An 18768-nucleotide genomic window follows, 5' to 3' on the forward strand; every position below is an offset into this window, starting at 1 on the left:
CACTTTTTTTTTTTAAACTAATGTATTAATAAGCTTATTCTTCAGTCATAAAAAAAGAACATATTTTGGCTTTGAAACCAAGACATAAAATAATAAGACAAATAAGTGAGAGCCATCAGCTGAAAGTGGGGGAAGCATCTCTGGTTAACCGTCAGCGGACATTGCAGGCCTGGGGCTGGGCAGGGCTCAGGCACAGTGAGGAAAGGAGGGCAGGGGTTGGCTCGGGGGCCCTGGCCGCCTCTGGGACCTGCTGGGCTCCGGAGCACCCTTGGGCCTGTGCACCCAGGAGGTCGCTCCTCCCTTTTGAGCAGCGGGCTGTGATGCTGCAATGCTAGCTAGCCTGTCTAGTTTGTGGGGTAGTGTAGTGGTTTCACGTGTTTGACCTATGTATTTGCAATCTTTACACAATGAAAGTGCCCGAGGCAGCCAAGGCCGGAGCATCTCTATTTGTGGTCGGTGATCTGCTGCAGGCAGAGCTTCATGTAGGCATTCTTATTGCGGATCTCAATGACGGCGTCCCTCACGAGCTCGATGAACATTTGTGGCCAAAGCTTCTGCAAGGCCTCATTCTTCCTGTTGATCTCCGTGGCTCCCTTCACAAGGTCCTCCACGTACATCTTGCAGAATTTCTTTTTTTCCTTTATTTCCTGTTAAAACACACATAAAATTTTGCATGAAGTCTTCATTAATGCAAAACCCAAACAAGTGGCTGAAGCAGAGAAAGCTGGAACTGCCAGGGCAGGGATTCCTCCGAGAGAGAGAATCTGCTGGGTGTCAGTGGCCACAGGACACTGCGGCCTCATCTGATAGCTGCAGCATTGTGACTACTGTGGCTCTTGCTCTGCCTGGCTGGCTCGGGGTACACAGGCCAGCACAGCACAGGCTCAGGGCTTCCAGTGTGGTGCCCACAGCTGCACTAGGGCGTCGGCCCTAAGAACATCTGTTGAATGATGTGAGCCTGAATGGTGTGTGGCACCTTCAAGACCCACACTCTGACAGTTGTTATAGCAAAGCCTGGGATGGCACGTTGTGCAGACTCACATGACACAGACCATGTGACAAAGTTGGAGAAGATGTACAAGAAGGAACAGTAAACAGCTCCAAGCCTGGTGACCCAGAACACGGCTCTCTAAACAGCGTGCCCACAAAACATCTAGGCGTGGCAGTATGTCAACGAGAGACCTTGTCCTGAGTGTGTGGACACAGCACATCAGGGCACTGGCCCTCCAGTCTATCACAGAGGCCACAAAACAGCCATTTTATTTACTGCAAGAATTTAGCATTTTTCTTGGCTACTGATACTTTTGAGAGTGAAGTTGTCATTAAATACACGGGAAAGTCAGTGCAATCAGAGCAAGAGAATCAGTATTATAATGGAAGGGCTTATATTCACACTGATGGAAGAAAGAACAAATGCCAGTGCGACAACAGATGTAACTACTTAGAAAAGGAGCTATAACTTCCCAACTGAAACCAAAACGCTCAAATAATTTCAAGATGAAGTAGAGCTAAATTTAAAATAGAACTCTTGTCACCAAAACTATGCCTATGAAGATATGTAAGAAGAAAAACAGCTTATATTAAAAGCTAAATGGCAAGAGAAAAATTCAGACAATGTTTTTCAAAAGTTAGATTTTTATTTATTTGAAAAGCAGGGTGAGGAGAGAGAGAGAGCTCTTCAGTCTGTTGGTTCATTTTATAAAAGCCTGCACCAGCTGGGACTTGGGCTGGGGCTGGGCCGGGGCAAAGCCAGCAGCTGTGGACCCCCTGTCCATGTCTCCCACATGGGAGAAGGGACTCCGGCACGTGAGCCAACACTTGCTGCTCCCCAGGATGTGCACAGCAGGAAGCTGGGTTGGAAGCAGAGGGAGAATTCAAACCCAGGTACTACGCTATGGAATGTGCTTAATATCTGTGCCCAAGAACCCAAACTCAAATTGAAATTCTGATGGAGTCTAGATTATATGAATGTAGGCATTTGTCAAAAACTTAGTAACTGTACACATTAGAAACACATTTTAGTATGTAAATTTTAGCTCTGAAGCAGAAATGAGGGGCCGGCGTGGTATAATAGGTAAAGCCATCGTCTGTGATGCAGACACTCCTTGTGGGTGCTGGTTTGTGTTCCAGCTGCTGCTCATTTGAATCAGCTCCCTGCTAAAGGCCGGAAAAAGGCAATAGAAGATGGCCCAAGTGTCCAAGTGTCTGGGCCCCTCCCACCAATGTGGGAAACCCAGATGAAGCTCCTGGCTTCAGTCTGGTCCAGCTGTGGCTGTTGCAGCCACAAGGGGAATAAACCAAGAGATGGTAGATTTCTGCCTCTCCTCTTCTCTCTTGTTATTCTTGCTTATAAATAAATTTGCTTTTAAAAAATTAGAAATTCTACCAACTATTATAATGAACAATATGCATGCTAAATTATTTAGGGAGAAGCAAATTAATTTTTGCAGTGACTTTTTGATATAAAACAAACAACCAAGGTGAACAGATGAATGGGCAGCTGTGTGACCGAGCAAGTGCCTGGAGTGGTCTGATGATAATGCCAGTTTTGAGTGTGTGAGTATGCACTGCAACCCCTTTCAGCTTTGCTTTCTGCTTGAAATTTTTAATGAAAAGATAAGGGTCCTTAGGAAACTATTAAAAAGTATGCAATCATGCCTTGTTTTCCTCTGTGCTATTTTTCTTTCTTCTCCTAATGTTCAAAAACTTTAAAACAAGGAACTAATGTTGACATTCCTGTTCAAGTTAATAATGAATCCAAATCACACGGACCTTTCCTAACAGGTACATTTTGAAAATGTCCTTATAAGGGACATTGTAAGAAGAAGACGTATCTGCACAGTGACTCCTCACCATTCGAGGTCAACATGCTAATCTGATATTGTTCTTCTGCTAAAACAACAGGTCAAGTGTTGACCTGACAAAAAAAGGTAGACAGATTTTGAAGGAGGATAACAGCCAGACAGTTCCAGCTGCTTTGTGTGACGAGTCTGACTTGGGTGACAGGCACCCAGTCTGGGGCATCATTACCTGTGCTGCTGGTTGATGGCAGCACTCAGCTCTTCCCCTCAGCACTCAGTACATCTGAGCCACATGGGTGCTGCCAGCTGCCAGGAGAAAGACAAGTGTGGGACAGCGACTGCAGGCAGCCATGCTTGCACTGGTGGGAAACATCTGGTCAGCGGGCAAACTCATTCATTCTGACCCTGCCAAGGCAGCCAGCTGCAGGTGGCACTCAATCAATTCAATCAATCTACAATAGGCTAATTCTCAAACGGACAGATACATTTGGCTGGAGAAAGGGCCTTTGGCAGAAGGAAGTTCGGGCTCTTGCTTTAAAGCAAGCAGGTGCTACACAAAAACCAGAGACTGCCTTCCCCAAGAGCCTGACATCCTTCAAACTGCATTTTGGACCAAATTTAAAGAGACAAAGTTCCAGTGTTGAGACTTGAGGTAGAATAACTGAAGGGTAATACATGTTAAAATAACCTTTAAAGGAGATATTTTATGAAAGCATCTTTATATGCTGGAATAAAATGCCCTTTGTACAATGAATGTTTTAACCTCCGAGCTTTCACTTCCTCTATCCAAGGACACAGGCACTATGCTGGAACTCCATGTTCTGTGCTTACCTTGGTCAGCACAGGTGTGTCTGTAGTAGGGCACACCATCTCATCTCTGTTCCACACCTGGCTCTCAGTGTCCCTTCAACTCAGCAGGTGTCCGTGTGTGCAGACAGCCTGAGGGGAGCCCACCACACACTCCTCTCTTGCCCCGGCCCAGCAAGGAGTTGTCACACTTTGAATAATGCTTTTTCTGTCTTCAGATGCTTTTAGATATTTGTTTGTATCTCACAATGTCTCCCTGAAGTTCTTAAAGTCAGCACTACTACACAAGTGATTTTCCTGATCTGTGATGGACTTTATACAATATTGTTCCTGGCAGTTCACTGGACTAGAGTTTCGTTGTTATGAGGATAGCTGGGGGTGGGGGAAGAAAGAAGGTCACAGGTGTAATCTATTATATAGCAACCCTAACCATAACGATATTTGTAGTAGAATTTAATCCCAATTTCTACTTCATGAACAGGAAGCGAGATCTGTGAAGGCTGGAGGTGTGCTCTAAGAACAATTCCTTCTAGAAAACTCTCGTCTTTGAAGGCTGTGTCGGGGCAGTGTGGAGATGGCTCATATACATGAACAGCTAACTGTGAGAACAAAACAGTGCCTAAGGGCAGAAGGAGACATTCAGAGCACAAAGGTGGTGAGTGTTCAGAAGTGGGGATCCCTCCAAGCTGGGGCTCCCACATTTGGAGGGCACTGTGATGCCCTGCAGGTGTGCATGTTCAGAACCACACATCTCAGTTCTGGAGACAGTCTGAGGCAGCGACGGCTGCCGTGTGGCCCTGAGCAGCCCACCTAAGTCTGCAGCTCCTATGGCAGGATTTCTATGCAGGGTTATGGCCATCTGAAACCTCCTTTAGATGGGTCAGGAGAATGGACAATGACCAAGCAACAAAATTACGGTATGCATAACAAAACACGTGTGACGAAAAGTGGCCTGGCCTCAACTGAGAGGGCTCCTTCCCTAACCTTCTCCACAAGTCAGGATACATAGAGGATAGAATGGGTTCTGTGCTGCAGCGACTTGAGTACTTTTCAAGATGTGAGAGGCACAGTGTAAGACAGGGAACTCTGGGCGGTGACTCAAGGACTAAGGCACATGGCAAGGTCTCTGAGGTAATGAGTGGTAGGGATAGGCTGAAATCCAAGGCTCCTGGCAGCCTAAAGATCTTTCCAAAAAGATTCTGTGGATTCATATCCCTTCTTTTCCATTCAACATTGCCCCAACATTCTTTGTTTTGACTTCTTTATTGCTTAGCGAGTATTCAAGTCCCTTTCATTAAAACTCTGCCCATATGACTCCACTGAAGCTATTTCTACATTGAAAAAAAAAAACCAAGATGACCTTGACTGTCAAATTTACCAACATTTTTCTTTTATAATTCGTGCACACTAGATATTTAAAAACTTGTAAGCTGTCCAGTCATGGTCACAAAGATTTTCTTCTTTTAAAAACAAAAAACTTTAAAAGTTTGCTTTTTCACACTTAGGTTTTTGCTTGATCTGGAGTTAAATTCTGCTATCTGGGGTGAAGGAGGAATCCAGTGTGTCTTGCTGAGGGGACAGCCCCCTTTTCTCAAGACCATGTGCTGCCTAATCATAACCTCTAATATCTGTAACAAGTTTCTCCATCCTCTGGGGGCGGCTCTGGCTCCCTGCGTCGTGTGCCAGCCCAGCACTCCTGATTCTGTGTGAATCACCACAGCTGTGTAATGGCAGTTCCTCTCTGTCTAGGAAAGGGCTCCTAGGGTCCTTTGCTCTATCAGAAATCTCCCAGAATCATCTGGTATCTGAAGCATTACTGCCTTAAAAGGATGAATACTATCAGATGGAACTGATATCTTTGCAATGTAGAGACTTTCTCTGAACACAAACTTTCTATTTACTCTTCAATACTCTTTAAGGACTTTTCTCCCCCCACAAAAAAAGTATAGAGTTACGGGGGGGGGGAGGTCAAGCAAAGAAGGCAGATTAAAGAGAGATCTACCGACTGCTGGTTCATGCCTTAGGTGGACATAATAGCCAGTACTGGACCAGGCTGAAGTCAGGAGTTTCCAACATGGGTGGTGGATGCCCAAACACTTGGACCATCTTCTGCTGCTTTTCCCAGGCTATTAGTGAGCATCTGGATCTGATGCTGAGCAGCCATGATGAACTGGTGCCCATATTGGATGCCAGCGTCACAGGCAGTGGCTTTATCCACTACACCACAGCACCAGCGCCTTAAACAGCTTTCAATATAACTACCTAATATAATTCAAAAAGGGTTTATATACATATTTCATTCTTCAGTTTGACAGTTTTGTTATAGTAAATGGTTAAATTTTGAATTTATCTTTGAATGAGTAATTCTACCATGTTGGATTGCTGAATCTTTCTAACTAAAAGCTAAACGATCTTTACAATTTAGAGGACTTGTTACAAACTATTTTTACAGTTTGTCATATGCCTTTGCTTATCTCAGCCCCATGAAGACCTTTCGCATCCCAAGGGTACATATTGATTTCAGATAGTTTCTTCCAGAATTTTTACACTTCCATTATAAACTTTAAAATCTGCCCTAGTTGGATGTGTGCCAGATGTCCAAATATCATGTTTCTTAGGTCCTCAGTCACCCATTGGACAGGCCATCTGACTTGCTTGAGACTGCCTTTGTCAGGTCCCGAATTCTCTTAACATTTGGACACGGATGCTTTCTGTTCCACTCAACGGGACAGTGTTGTCACAGACACCAGCTCTGCTCACAAGAAGGCTCTCTAATGTGCCTTACTGTCTCCTGAGGCAGACTTCCCCTTGCTCTTCACTTTCAGAGTTTCTGTGGCCATTTGTTTACTTTTCCTCATGAACTTTAAGATCACCATGTTTTAAAAAAGCTTAAAAAATGTTGGTCTTTTCATTGAGAACATTTTACATTGTTAAGTTAAGCATTTACTTGAGATCTTTCTTGTGCAAAACATGACAAGTTTTTCTCATATGTCTAATTCTTTCGCTTGCTTCATTAATGTTTTAAAATTTTCTTTCTAAAGATCTGAGAGGCCCATTGCTGGTTGATCACAAGGCATTTTCTCTTTGTGTGTTGCTGTAGTGCGGGAGGTCTTTCCTCCCATTCTAACCTCTCTCTGCTTGTTATTTATAATATGGAAGCTGTTGGTGTCTGCTCTGTTTTGAATTTTCTTACAGCTTTTTGAACTTTCTCAATTCTCTTGGGATTTTGAAATGGTCCACGATGTTGTCTGCAACTCATAAGTTGACTCCCTTCTTTTCATTTTCTTGCCTAACTGCACTGTCTGTCCAGGAAATGATCATGGTGATGTCAGGCATCCTTGTCCTGACATTAACTCCAGTGTTTCATTGCTGAGTAGAAATCGACCTCAAACTTGGCAACTTAAAATATGACTAGGCTGGCAGCCCTCAGGACCTCACATGCTGCTGGTGCTGCCCATGCTGTCCACGCAGTGCTTCCTTCTGGAGCTCAAGAGGGTGCTGGCAGAATTCAGTTCTCTTGGTTACAGGACAAAAGCTCTTGGCCAGGGGCTCTAAGTTCCTGGGAGCATCTCATGGGTCCTTGTCATGGGACCTCTCCAAACATGGCAGATGAGCCTTTAAGGCCACCAGACACTCTGCCAGGGAAGCAGAACCTTCTTCTAAAGAACTAGCCCAGGCCCGGCGCGGTGGCACAAGTGGTTAAGGTCTTCGCCTTGCATGCCCGGGATCCCATATGGGTGCTGGTTCTATCCCGGCAGCCCCACTTCCCTTCCAGCTCCCTGCTTGTGGCCTGGGAAAGCAGTCAAGGATGGCCCAAAGCTTTGGGACCCTGCACCTGCATGGGAGACCCAGAAGAGTCTCCTGGCTTTGGATCGGCATAGCATTGGCCGTTGTGCTCACTTGGGGAGTGAATCATCGGACGGAAGATCTTCCTCTCTGTCTCTCCTCTCTGTATATCCGCCTTTCCAATAAAAAAATAATAAAAAAAAATAAATCTTTAAGAAAAAGAACTAGCCCAACTGGGTTTGGCTGACTCAGAACAAACACTTTTCCTTGAACTCAGTTGACATCACTGATTGAGGATACAGATTCTATCTGCAAACCCCCATTCTGCTTGTCATTTTCTGTTGGTTAGTGGCAAGTCACAGGTTTCCCCTACAGCAGGACAGAGAGATGTTCAGGGGGTGGAGATCAGAATCCCAGTTTCCCCAGGGAGCATGATACTTACCTTCTAATCTTGACTTATCCATTTACTGAGCCAAACCTTAAGAATGGGTGTTGAATTGTGTGAAATTCCCTTTTAATATTGACAGAAATAATGATTTTTCATCTTACACCTACAAGTCTTAATGTGCAACTACTCGATCTTGCTGGGATTCTTAGAATACACTGCAACTGGCTATGATGTTTGTTATCCATTTAATGCTCTGTAAGCTAGTTGATGAACATTTTTAAAGATTCTTGTGTTAATATTCTTAAGTGTCTGGCCTGGCCTTTTCTTTTCCCATGTGATAATATGTTAGGTTGTCTGCCTTGAAGTGATGGCAATACTTTATTTTTCAGTAACTGAAAACAATTTAAAAAATCATTACCAATTATCTGTTCCTAAAAGTTGGGTAAAGTTATCTATGAAATTTCCTTGTTGTGCATATAGCTCTTTGACACTTTTATAAATTTGTTTATGAAAGTCAATACACGTAGATTTCCCAAATATACTGATTAATTTCTTCTGACTCAGGACCAGCTATGTTCAAGAAAAGGACTCCCAACAATTGCTGGCTTGGCTTTCATTTTCCTCTTTGGCAAACACCAGGAGGTCTCTGTTGGCTAAATTATTGTGCTGCCTCTCTTTCCCAGAGCCCTCTGCTACCTGTCCTCTCTCACCATTTAACTCTGGCCTGGTCCGCACTCAGCCACCAGGACTGCTCATGGACCCTGGGCTACCTTGGTCTGGCTTGTGCTTCAAGGTCTTACAGCCACATCATGCTAACTTTCAGAAGCTCCCTTTGCCCTTTGCCATACACTTCTGACCTATCCTTCATGACTAAGTATCTGACAGCCTCTTTGCTAGAGAGCCTCTGGGTGTGGGTTTGTTAGCCCTCCTCCACTCTCCTGATTGACTGATTTATGTTTGTGGCCCCCATTAGAATGTGACAGCCATGAGGGCAAGGACCTAGTGTGTCTACAGTACGTGCTGAGTGAGCGAGGTACGTAGACACGGCTGAGACAAGGTGGCTGACTTCAGGTTGTTGAAGGGCTTCTAAGGAAATGTCTCTTTGCCACATAAGGGTGGCAATAGAATTGTAAAAGCTATTGGAAGGCAGATATAAGCTTCCTGCAGCTCAGAATTCATGTTCAGAGCTATTCAGTAGCAGACAATTACCACCACATGGGGCGCTGACCTTCCTTCTATTAGAAGAACCTAAACCAGAATTTCAACCTCTTTCAGGATGCCACCAAAACTATCATTGCACTGTTTTCCAATGATTTTTTTCAGAGACACTTCTGGCTGGGGAGAGGCTGAAGGGAAAAGAGAAGGACAGATGATCCAGTTGTGGGAAGCACCAAATGCCCCACTTTTCCACTCTGACACCAGCAGCTCTGCTGTTTTGCCAATATTGGGTTTCGGCTACAATATGATTTGAATAACAAAAAATCCCACTGTGCTTAAAACAAATCCACAACAACAACAACAAAAAACTTAAACAGAACTTGACGTGATGGCTCAGTGGCTATGTCCTCGCCTTGCTAAGTGCCTGGATCCCATATGGGCACCAGTGCATGTCCCAGCTGCTCCACTTCCCATCCAGCTCCCTACTTGCGGCCTGAAAAAGCAGTAGAGGACGGCCCAAAGCCTTGGGACCCTGCACTTTCATGGGAGAGCTGGAAGAAGCTCTTGGCTCCTGGCTTTGGATCTTTGTGGCCACTTGGGGAGTGAACCAATGGACAGAAGATCTTTCTCTGTCTTTTCCTTCTCTATGTAAGTCTGCCTTTCCATTAAAAAATAAATACATCTTTTTTAAAAAAACCTTGAATACCATTTACCTGGTCATTTCACTTCCAGATTATATGTTTATATAATATATAATTAATTATTTTAAATTACAGTTACTTAGGATAAGTCTTAATTAGAAATTCACATAATACACAGTAAACTATAGAATCACTAAATTAGGTGTATGTCTATAAATGTGCATATCCTGTGTGAGGACATACACAGATCTTCCTCTTGGTAAGCTATACGCATGTCTCTTTTTATATGATTTATCTCTACATGTATCAGTGTCTAGCTCCATATGCTTTTTTTTTTTAAGATTTATTTTTATTATTTTTTTATTGGGAAGGCGGATATACAGAGAGAGGAGAGACAGAGAGGAAGATCTTCCGTCCGATGATTCACTCCCCAAGTGAGCGCAACGGGCCGGTATTATGCCGATCCGAAGCCAGGAGCCTCTTCCGGGTCTCCCATGCGGGTGCAGGCTCCCAAAGCTTTGGGCCGTCCTCGACTGCTTTCCCAGGCCACAGGCAGGGAGCTGGAAGGGAAGCGAGGCTGCCGGGATTAGAACCGGCGCCCATATGGGATCCCGGGCGTGCAAGGCGAGGACCTTTAACCACTTGCGCCACCGCTCCGGGCCCTCCATATGCTTTTTGAGGAACTGTAAGGGTCTGTCTTCTTCCCTACACAGATCCTTTTCCTCCTACAACTCCTGCTTGTAAGTCACAGATGCTCAATGAATGCGTCTGCTTTGTCTTCTTTGGCCTTCTGGTGGCCTCCAAACTCCTTGCTGGGGCCAGCATTTTGGTTCAATGACTAAGAGGATGGTCAGGACACTTGGGAGTTCTCGGATTTCCTATGAGCTACACCAAGGTAGGCGCTGCACACTTATCTATTTTGTGGCTCCTAAAGCACCACGACATGAATTTTTCCATTAATCTCCAAACACAGGGCTGGGTACTTGACTCAGCAGCGGAAGTTGCCACTTGGGACGCCCACCTCCCACACTAGAGCTACTGGTTTGAGTCTGGGTTACTCTGTTCCTGCCAGTGTGCACCTTGGGAAGCAACAGATGGTGGCCCAAGTACTTGCAGTCCTGTCACCTGCATGAGTGACCCACATAGGTTTTTTTTGGCTTGGTCCAGCCCTGCTAGTGAACCAGCAGACAGAAGAAATCTCTCTTTCTCTCTGACTTTCAAAAACAAGATGAAAACAAATAAAAATCTAAAATTGCTCTGAACACATAAAGAAAGGACCGCTTCCATTATTTCTGGATAATAGCTATAGTGAGGAACAGAGCAGGCTTAAATTATTGTATGACTAATTGCATGAAATATCTAATCACAACACCACGGCCTAAGCCAAGGGGACAGAAGTGGCAGTTCTGTTGTGTCCTCGGCTGGTCTGGCATGTGCGGGTCAGCACAGCAGCAGGTCTCCATCCTTTTACAGTTCAGCTGGGTCATGGCCCTTAGTCCTACTCTGGCCTAGACTTTTGGTATGGATTTCTTCTGAACTTATTTTTTTTTTTCCTGCTGAAATTAAGACACTGGAGTGATGGGCTCTCCTTCATCTTGGGATACTACTTCATCCTAATTTCTTGGTGTCTACTGCATTTCACTTTACATGCTAGGCTAACATTCTGAGATGGGAAAAGGCTATCTTAACTAATGGTGAAAGGTCCAACTCCCCCAGACTGGGCCATGTGCGAAGTACCCAGGCACTAATCCCAAAGACGAGTCATTGCCTTACCTCTAGCTTTTCATTATAAAAGTCTCTTGTGGTATAATTCAGCGTCGCACGATTTGTATTTTCTGCTACAAGTCTTTTGCTGTCATTATTTTCTTCATTGACAATTCCAGGCTTTTTTCCTTTGGTTTCTAGTAGATACCGGAATTGCTTTTTCCTGTAGAAAAACAGAAAAGAGATTTAGAGACACACTTATTGGGCTTACTAAAATCGATCTGCTTTTGTCGACTTTAGAGAGAAGCACATATTTCTGGGCATGTCTTGTGAGTTTCGGTTCATTATCTAGTGAGCTCAGGTTAGGACTCCAATCACTTTAGTAATCCAATCAGACCAAACCATTTCGCTCCAGTAACAATCCATCATCAACATAAGCATGTCTCAAACATTTCTAAACTGCAAAAAGTCTACATTAATAAAAACAATACAAAAATCACATCACACAGTACCAAACAACCCAACCAATGAAAGTGAAACAGGCAAAACTTTGAAAAATCTTTATATTCAAAACACGTTAGTTGTCCTTGTAAATCACACAAATAGTTCACAATTGTGTTACACAGTTCGGTAAAATTACTCTTAACTAGAACATGGGCTGGAATACTGGTTTCAAATTATGCAAAACAACAAACAAAACACCAGTAGCCTCCACCTGTTGGTGCAACACTCAGGCAAGATCCTGGCAGAAGGTTAAATAATGAAAGAGGGGGCCTCCCGGGCTAAGCAGGGAGGCAGGGACAGGCTCCAAGCCACACTCACAGACCAGCTCTGAATCCTCCTCCTCCAGCAACTTCCCCTTGTGGCTGCCACCACTCACAGAGCAGCTAAGGGATGTGGCACGACCTACTAGCTCACCAGGAACCGCGAGGTGAGGACTGGGGCAGCGCAGGGGCACACTTTTTTTGTCCCTGATTTGCAAGTATGACATTACTTCAAAACTTTCAAACAGTACAAACTTTGGAAAGTCAAAAGGGAGGGATTTCCAAAGTCATCACAAGTTTATAACATAAATCTGCAATTAAGTGCTTGTATTTTTGCCTTAGATTTTTGTAAAAAAGATTTTGGTAAAGAGTAAGGATCGTGGTAAAATTTTATTTTCACATAAAGTTTTCAGTGAATGCTACGCAATGACATTTCTCACATCACTAAAATTACAATTTTAATAAGTAAATGAAAGCCAAGTGTATATAGATCACAATTTACTTAATTAGTCCCTTTGACTGAATATTGAGGTATTATAATTTTCTTTTATAAAGAAAAAGGTAACACATAGCTCCTTACCAGCATCTATTTACTACTTTAACAAAAGCACTGTCACATGCATTTTCTCTTACTAATCTTTTAAAATAGTCAACTTCCCATTAGTTCTTTTTTTTAATGTCATTCCTTTAACATCCCTCAGGTTCACTCTTCTTTCCTCTAATTTTGTGATATACATGCTTGGTGCATTGATTTTTGCTCTTCCTTTTTTCCTGATACACTTGCTTCAACAGTAACATACTTTCATTTAGTACCAGCTTAATATAATCCTACAAGTTTTTTTTTTAAGATTTATTTTATTTTTATTGGAAAGGCAGATATACAGAGAGGAGGACAGAAAGACCTTCCATCCAATGATTCACTCCCCAAGTGACCGCAATGGCTGGTGCTGAGCTGATCTGAAGCCAGGAGCTTCTTCCAGGTATCCCATGCGGGTGCAGGGTCCCCAAGACATTGGACCATCCTCGAATGCTTTCCCAGGTCATAAGCAGGCAGTTGGATGGGAAGTGGAGCTGCCGGGATTAGAACCAGCGCCCATATGAGATCCCGGCATGTTCAAGGCGAGGACTTTAGCCACTAGGCCACCACGCCAGGCCTAATCCTACAAGTTTTAAAATATTTTTATTATATTTCAGTACAAACTAGTGTCAAATTACCATTATGAGATTGTCTTTAACCTGTGGGTTCATCAGAAATATTTCTTGATTTCCAAATATATGGAGATTCCTGGCTATCATTCTGAAATTGGGCTAAAGTTCAAATGCATTATTAACAGAGAACACACGCCAGGCAAGTGTGATTCTTTGCAACATGCTGACTTTTGCTTCTGGATAGCTTTTGGTCAACTTTCATAAATGTTCTACATGTGTTGGAAAACAATGTGTATTTTGTAGTTGTTGGCAGGAATATTCCCTAAATGTCCATGAAGTCAAATCTGTTATCATATTATTAGTATTATCACATACTTGTTCTATTCATAATTTAGTATCTATATTAAAAGTTCCCACCTTAATTGTGCATTTGGGGGTTGTAAGTTTTTAACGTTATCCTAATAGGTGTCCACATATTTAAATTTGCTGTATCTTTCTGGCAAACAGAATCTACCATCATAAGACATAATCTTTCTTTCTAGTATTAACCTTAAAGTCTGTTGAGTTCACAAGGGCTCTATGTTTTTATTTTGGTTCAAATTCATGCGAGTTATCCTTTCCCATTTTTTAAGCTTCCAAACTTCATTGCAGCCTTATGGTTCAGATGCGTCTCTTATAAACATGTAGCTGAACTTAATTTTCAGTTCAATCCAATGACCTTTGGCTCTTCACCAGAACCATCAGTGGACCCATTTTATATAGCTGAGCAGGCTGAGGTGGTAATGGCTGTGTTATGACTTCCTGGAAATACACCTAATTACCAGGCCAGGGGTCCACACTGATCGCAAATCACAGAAACCACATCAGCCCTAAAATACACGTCTGCCTATGTGTACAGGTTCAGGTTAGGGACAGTTTCAGTACATGAAACACAGCACCCAGTACACAGAACACAGCACTCATACATGGAACACAGCACCCAGTACTGGACACCACACACAATCCACAGCACTCAGTACACAGAACACAGTACTCAGTACACAGCACTCAGTACACAGAACACAGCACTCAGTACATAGAGCACAGCACTCAGTACATGGAACCTAACACTCAGTACAAGGAACACAGCACTCAGCACACAGAACACAGCACTAAGTGCATGGAATCTAACACTCAGTACATAGAACACAGCACTCAGCACACGGAACACAGCACTCAGTACATGGAACATAGCACTCAGTACATAGAATTCAGCACTCAGCACTCAGAACACAGCACTCAGTACATGGAACCTAACACTCAGTACATGGAACATATAGCACTCAGCACACAGAACACAGCACTCAGTACATGGAACCTAACACTCAGTACACAGAACACAGCACCCAGTACATGGAACACAGCACTCAGTACATGGAACACAGCACTCAGTACACAGAACATAGCACTCAGTTCATAGAACACGGCACCCAGTACATAGAACATGCACTCAGTACATGGAACACAGCACTCAGCACACAGAACACAGCACTCAGTACACAGAACACAGCACTCAGTACATGGAACACAGCACTCAGTACATAGAACACGGCACTCAGTACATGGAACACAGCACTCAGTACATAGAACATGGCACTCAGTACATGGAACACAGCACTCAGTACATAGAACATGGCACTCAGTACATGGAACACGGCACTCAGTACATGGAACACAGCACTCAGTACACAGAACACAGCAACCAGTACATGGAACACAGCACTCAGTACATGGAACACAGCACTCAGTACACAGAACATAGCACTCAGTACATGGAACACAGCACTCAGCACACAGAACACAGCACTCAGCACACAGAACACAGCACTCAGCACACAGAACACAGCACTCAGCACACAGAACACAGCACTCAGTACACAGAACACGGCACTCAGTACATGGAACACGGCACTCAGTACATAGAACACGGCACTCAGTACATGGAACACAGCACTCAGTACATGGAACACAGCACTCAGTACATGGAACACAGCACTCAGTACATAGAACATGGCACTCAGTACATGGAACACAGCACTCAGTACATGGAACCTAACACTCAGTACATGGTCACAGCACTCAGAACACAGCAGTGATTGTTCTGTCTTCTGTCTTCCACCGTCGCTGTCTTGAGGTCAACTGGTGTCTGTACTCCTTTTTGGATAGCCTCTCTTTTCTTAGCTGTTTAACAACTGTTCTCCTTTCGTTCCTTGGTTTCCTTGTGATAGGGTCATGTGTAGGTTCTTTCCATTTGTCTTCCTTTTGTTGGTTGAACTCTTTTATGAGGTCGACTTGTGTCTTCCTCAGTACTGGAAATTGCCTGCTGTTGTCTCTGCCCCATCCTCTATCAGGACTCTTGCAACCCCAGTCCAACAGATACTGAATCTTCTAACTCGGGTCATCTTGCCATTTTCCTTGCCAATTTCCTTGCCATTTTCCCACATACTCTTTTCTTTGACCTTTATGCTGGGTTCTTGAGTCCCTCTAACCCATCTCTCAGCTGCTCTCTTTTCAACTGTGTCTAAAATCTTCCCATTAATTTCTATTTTTTTTAAAGATTTATTTATTTTCATTGCAAAGTCAGATATACAGAGAGGAGGAAAGACAGAGAGGAAGATCTTCCATCCAATGATTCACTCCCCAAGTGAGCGCAATGGCCGATGCTATGCCAATCCGAAGCCAGGAGCCAGGAACCTCTTCTGGGTCTCCCACACAGGTGCAGGGTCCCAAGGCTTTGGGCTGTCCTCTACTGCTTTCCCAGGCCACAAGCAGGGAGCTGGATGGGAAGTGGAGCTGCCGGGATTAGAACCGGCGCCCATATGGGATCCTGGGGTGTTCAAGGTGAGGATTTTAGCTGCTAGGCCACGCTGCCGGGCCCTAATTTCTAATTTTATGTATATGTGTGTACTTGCTCTGTTGGGAGAGCTTACCCCTCCTCCCTCTTCCTCACTCCCACGACTCTGCGATCCTGTGGGTGCCTCGGTCCCGGGCGATATTAGAGGTAGATACTAGGTCTCCCTTTCATGTAGTCCTCGTGGCCCCCTGCGTGGCGCAGCCTGGTGCGGGGAGGGGGGATTCCAGTTCCCAGGTTCTCCCCGCCTCTGTTTCCTTCTGCGCAATGGCGTTTCCTCCTCCGGCCAGGTCGCCTAGCTCCACACATTCCTCAGTTCAGACTTCCTTTGCCCGTGGTTTGTTCCCAGGGTCCACCTGCCCCTCTCCCCCTGCTAGGGGCAGGCACTTCCCTGTGTTAGCGACTCAGCAAAGTTCGCTCTCTGTAGCCCTGGGGGGAGCCCTCCTTGACCCTCTCAGGTTGTGGTTCAGTCTTCCGCGTCTCTTTCACGGCTGCGTGCTCGGGGATTTCCCGCAGTGTTCCCCATGATTCTCTTCCTCTTGCCCTCTGTCACCTCCCATCCCCTACTTCCCGCACCCCCTGGTCACATCTGCCTACCACCGTTGGCCATTCTTGCAGGAGTCTAATTTTACATTTTTGTTTGTTTGTTTATAAAACTTCCTTCAGATACGCTGGGTGACTTTTTACATTTTTTTCCTATCTCCAGATATTTTGCAGTTTCTTTTTCTCTTGTGAAATACACTAAGCACAACCATCCCCTTTACAATTGCAGGGAAAACAAGCCAACCCCGTTTGAATCCCAGTTGCAAACCTGTAAGATGTTCCCTGCAAGCGGCAGCTCATTCGCAGCTGGGTGAATGAGCACGTGGTTCAGTGCTGACCTCCCCTTTATAGGAAACCACCAGCTGGGACCCACCGAAGCCGGCGGAAGGCTCTGTGCACAAGCAGCAAGACCATGCTGAAAGCCCCAGATCCCTCATTCCAACGTTCAGTCTCCACCTTCAGCTGAGCATGGAATGCATAACATCCATGATGCTAACTCAGTGGACATGGGCGCCCACCCTCTTCTACATACACACCTTCCCTTCCAGAATCACCCCCAAAATATCATGAGTAAGTGTGCAACTTCCCCGACAGCAAGCCCGCAAGGCTTATGCCTCCTGCTTGCCTGGGGAGCTGGGTTCTGGGCCAGGAGACTCCCCTGCTCCTGGCTTGGCCAGCCCACATCTAACCCTTTCTGCTTAAGCTGGGCTCAGGTTTCTGGCTGGTTCCCATTGACACGCATGCCACACCAGAACCCTTGTGCTTACTGCCTGCTTACAATTTCACAATTCTGGAGTGATAACGCAGCGACTTTGAAAAGGTGTTCGTGGGTCTGTGTCCATTGACCGTATTTTTCTGTTAGCTCTTATACGTGGTGGCTTACACATGGTGAACCAGTAAATGGAAGATCTTTCTGTGTGTGTGTGGTTATTTATTAATTTTTCTATTGTGTGCTGGCCATTAGCCTTGAAAATCAGTGGTGGCGATTCCTGGAGGCAAAGTGAGAGTAATCAGAGGAAATGTGCTTGCTTTGCCCAGATAGCTAAAGAAAGTGATGTTTAAACTTTGATATCACTGTGAAGCCCCCCTGTGTTAAGAATCCAGGCCGTCGGTCAGCCTGAGGACTGCTTTTGGATCACAGCTTCTCAGCGATGACAGTCTCTTTTCTGCTTAAGCCAGGGAAGTTTCGTAGGAAATGCTGAAAAATGGGAGAAGCAGGCACACTCCTGATACAACCTCACCCTGATGATGGTGTCGTCAACCATCTGGGAAGTTCTCCAGTCATACTCACCTGTGTATATTTAATATAATGATTTTTTTAAAAAGTGTGTTAACTGGGCCCAATGGCGTGGCCTAGTGGCTAACGTCCTTGCCTTGTATGCGCCGGGATCCCATATGGGCGCCGGTTCTAATCCCGGCAGCCCTGCTTCCCATCCAGCTCCCTGCTTGTGAACTGGGAAAGCAGTTGAGGATGGCCCAAAGCTTTGGGACCCTGCACCTGCGTGGGAGACCTGGAGGTTCCTGGCTTCGGATCGGCACAGCATCGGCCGTTGTGCTCACTTGGGGAGTGAATCATTGGATGGAAGATCTTTCTCTCTCTATCTCTCCTCCTCTCTGTATATCTGACTTTGTAATAAAAATAAATACATCTAAAAAAAAAATAAAATGTGTTAACTGCATTATTTAAATCCTCCATAATCTTTTTAACTTTGGTTTATTTGACCTGATTTATGAGAGTAGTATATCAATGCTATCCTACTATAATAATGAAATGTGTTGATATATACTGTATTGGTTGCTATGTGGAGAAGGTGTGATTGTGGTTACATTGTTTTATAACTTTGGTTTTTGGTGACTAGCAGTTTTCAGTCTCATCAGTTATATTATCAGTAATATTAACAGTCCCTTTAAATTTTCAATTCCTTGTATATTCAGTCATTAGGGGTTTCTTTGGCAATGCTGCACAAAAACAGTACCTCATCAATTTTTTTGTACAAGCTGAGAGCTACTGTTTCTTAAGAGCATTTATTCATTAATATTTATCAGGGGAAAATCATATACTTTTCTATTTTCTTCTTTCTTTCTGAAAATTAGTTTACAAGTTCTATAGCTTTTATTAGCAGACCTTAAAAATTTA

At 44.3% G+C, this 18768-nt stretch overlaps 1 protein-coding gene across 4 annotated transcripts in view; it reads right to left on the bottom strand.

Moving 5' to 3' along the window:
- Window positions 1-443: 443 nt before the first annotated feature.
- The window catches only part of LRRC49 (leucine rich repeat containing 49), a 169156-nt gene continuing 150831 nt past the window's right edge, over window positions 444-18768 (bottom strand). For all 4 annotated transcript variants that reach the window (XM_040968958.1, XM_040968957.1, XM_040968955.1 and 1 more), the window contains 2 exons: window positions 11355-11508; window positions 444-647 (listed from right to left, as the gene is read on the bottom strand). In XM_040968958.1, the coding sequence (XP_040824892.1) occupies window positions 444-647; window positions 11355-11508 (358 nt within the window). The remainder of the gene's footprint in view (window positions 648-11354; window positions 11509-18768) is intronic.

The sequence above is a fragment of the Ochotona curzoniae genome, unplaced genomic scaffold, assembly GCF_017591425.1.
Source record: "Ochotona curzoniae isolate NIBS_2020 unplaced genomic scaffold, NIBS_Ocur_1.0 scaffold_4701, whole genome shotgun sequence".
Taxonomy (NCBI): Eukaryota; Metazoa; Chordata; class Mammalia; order Lagomorpha; family Ochotonidae; genus Ochotona; species Ochotona curzoniae.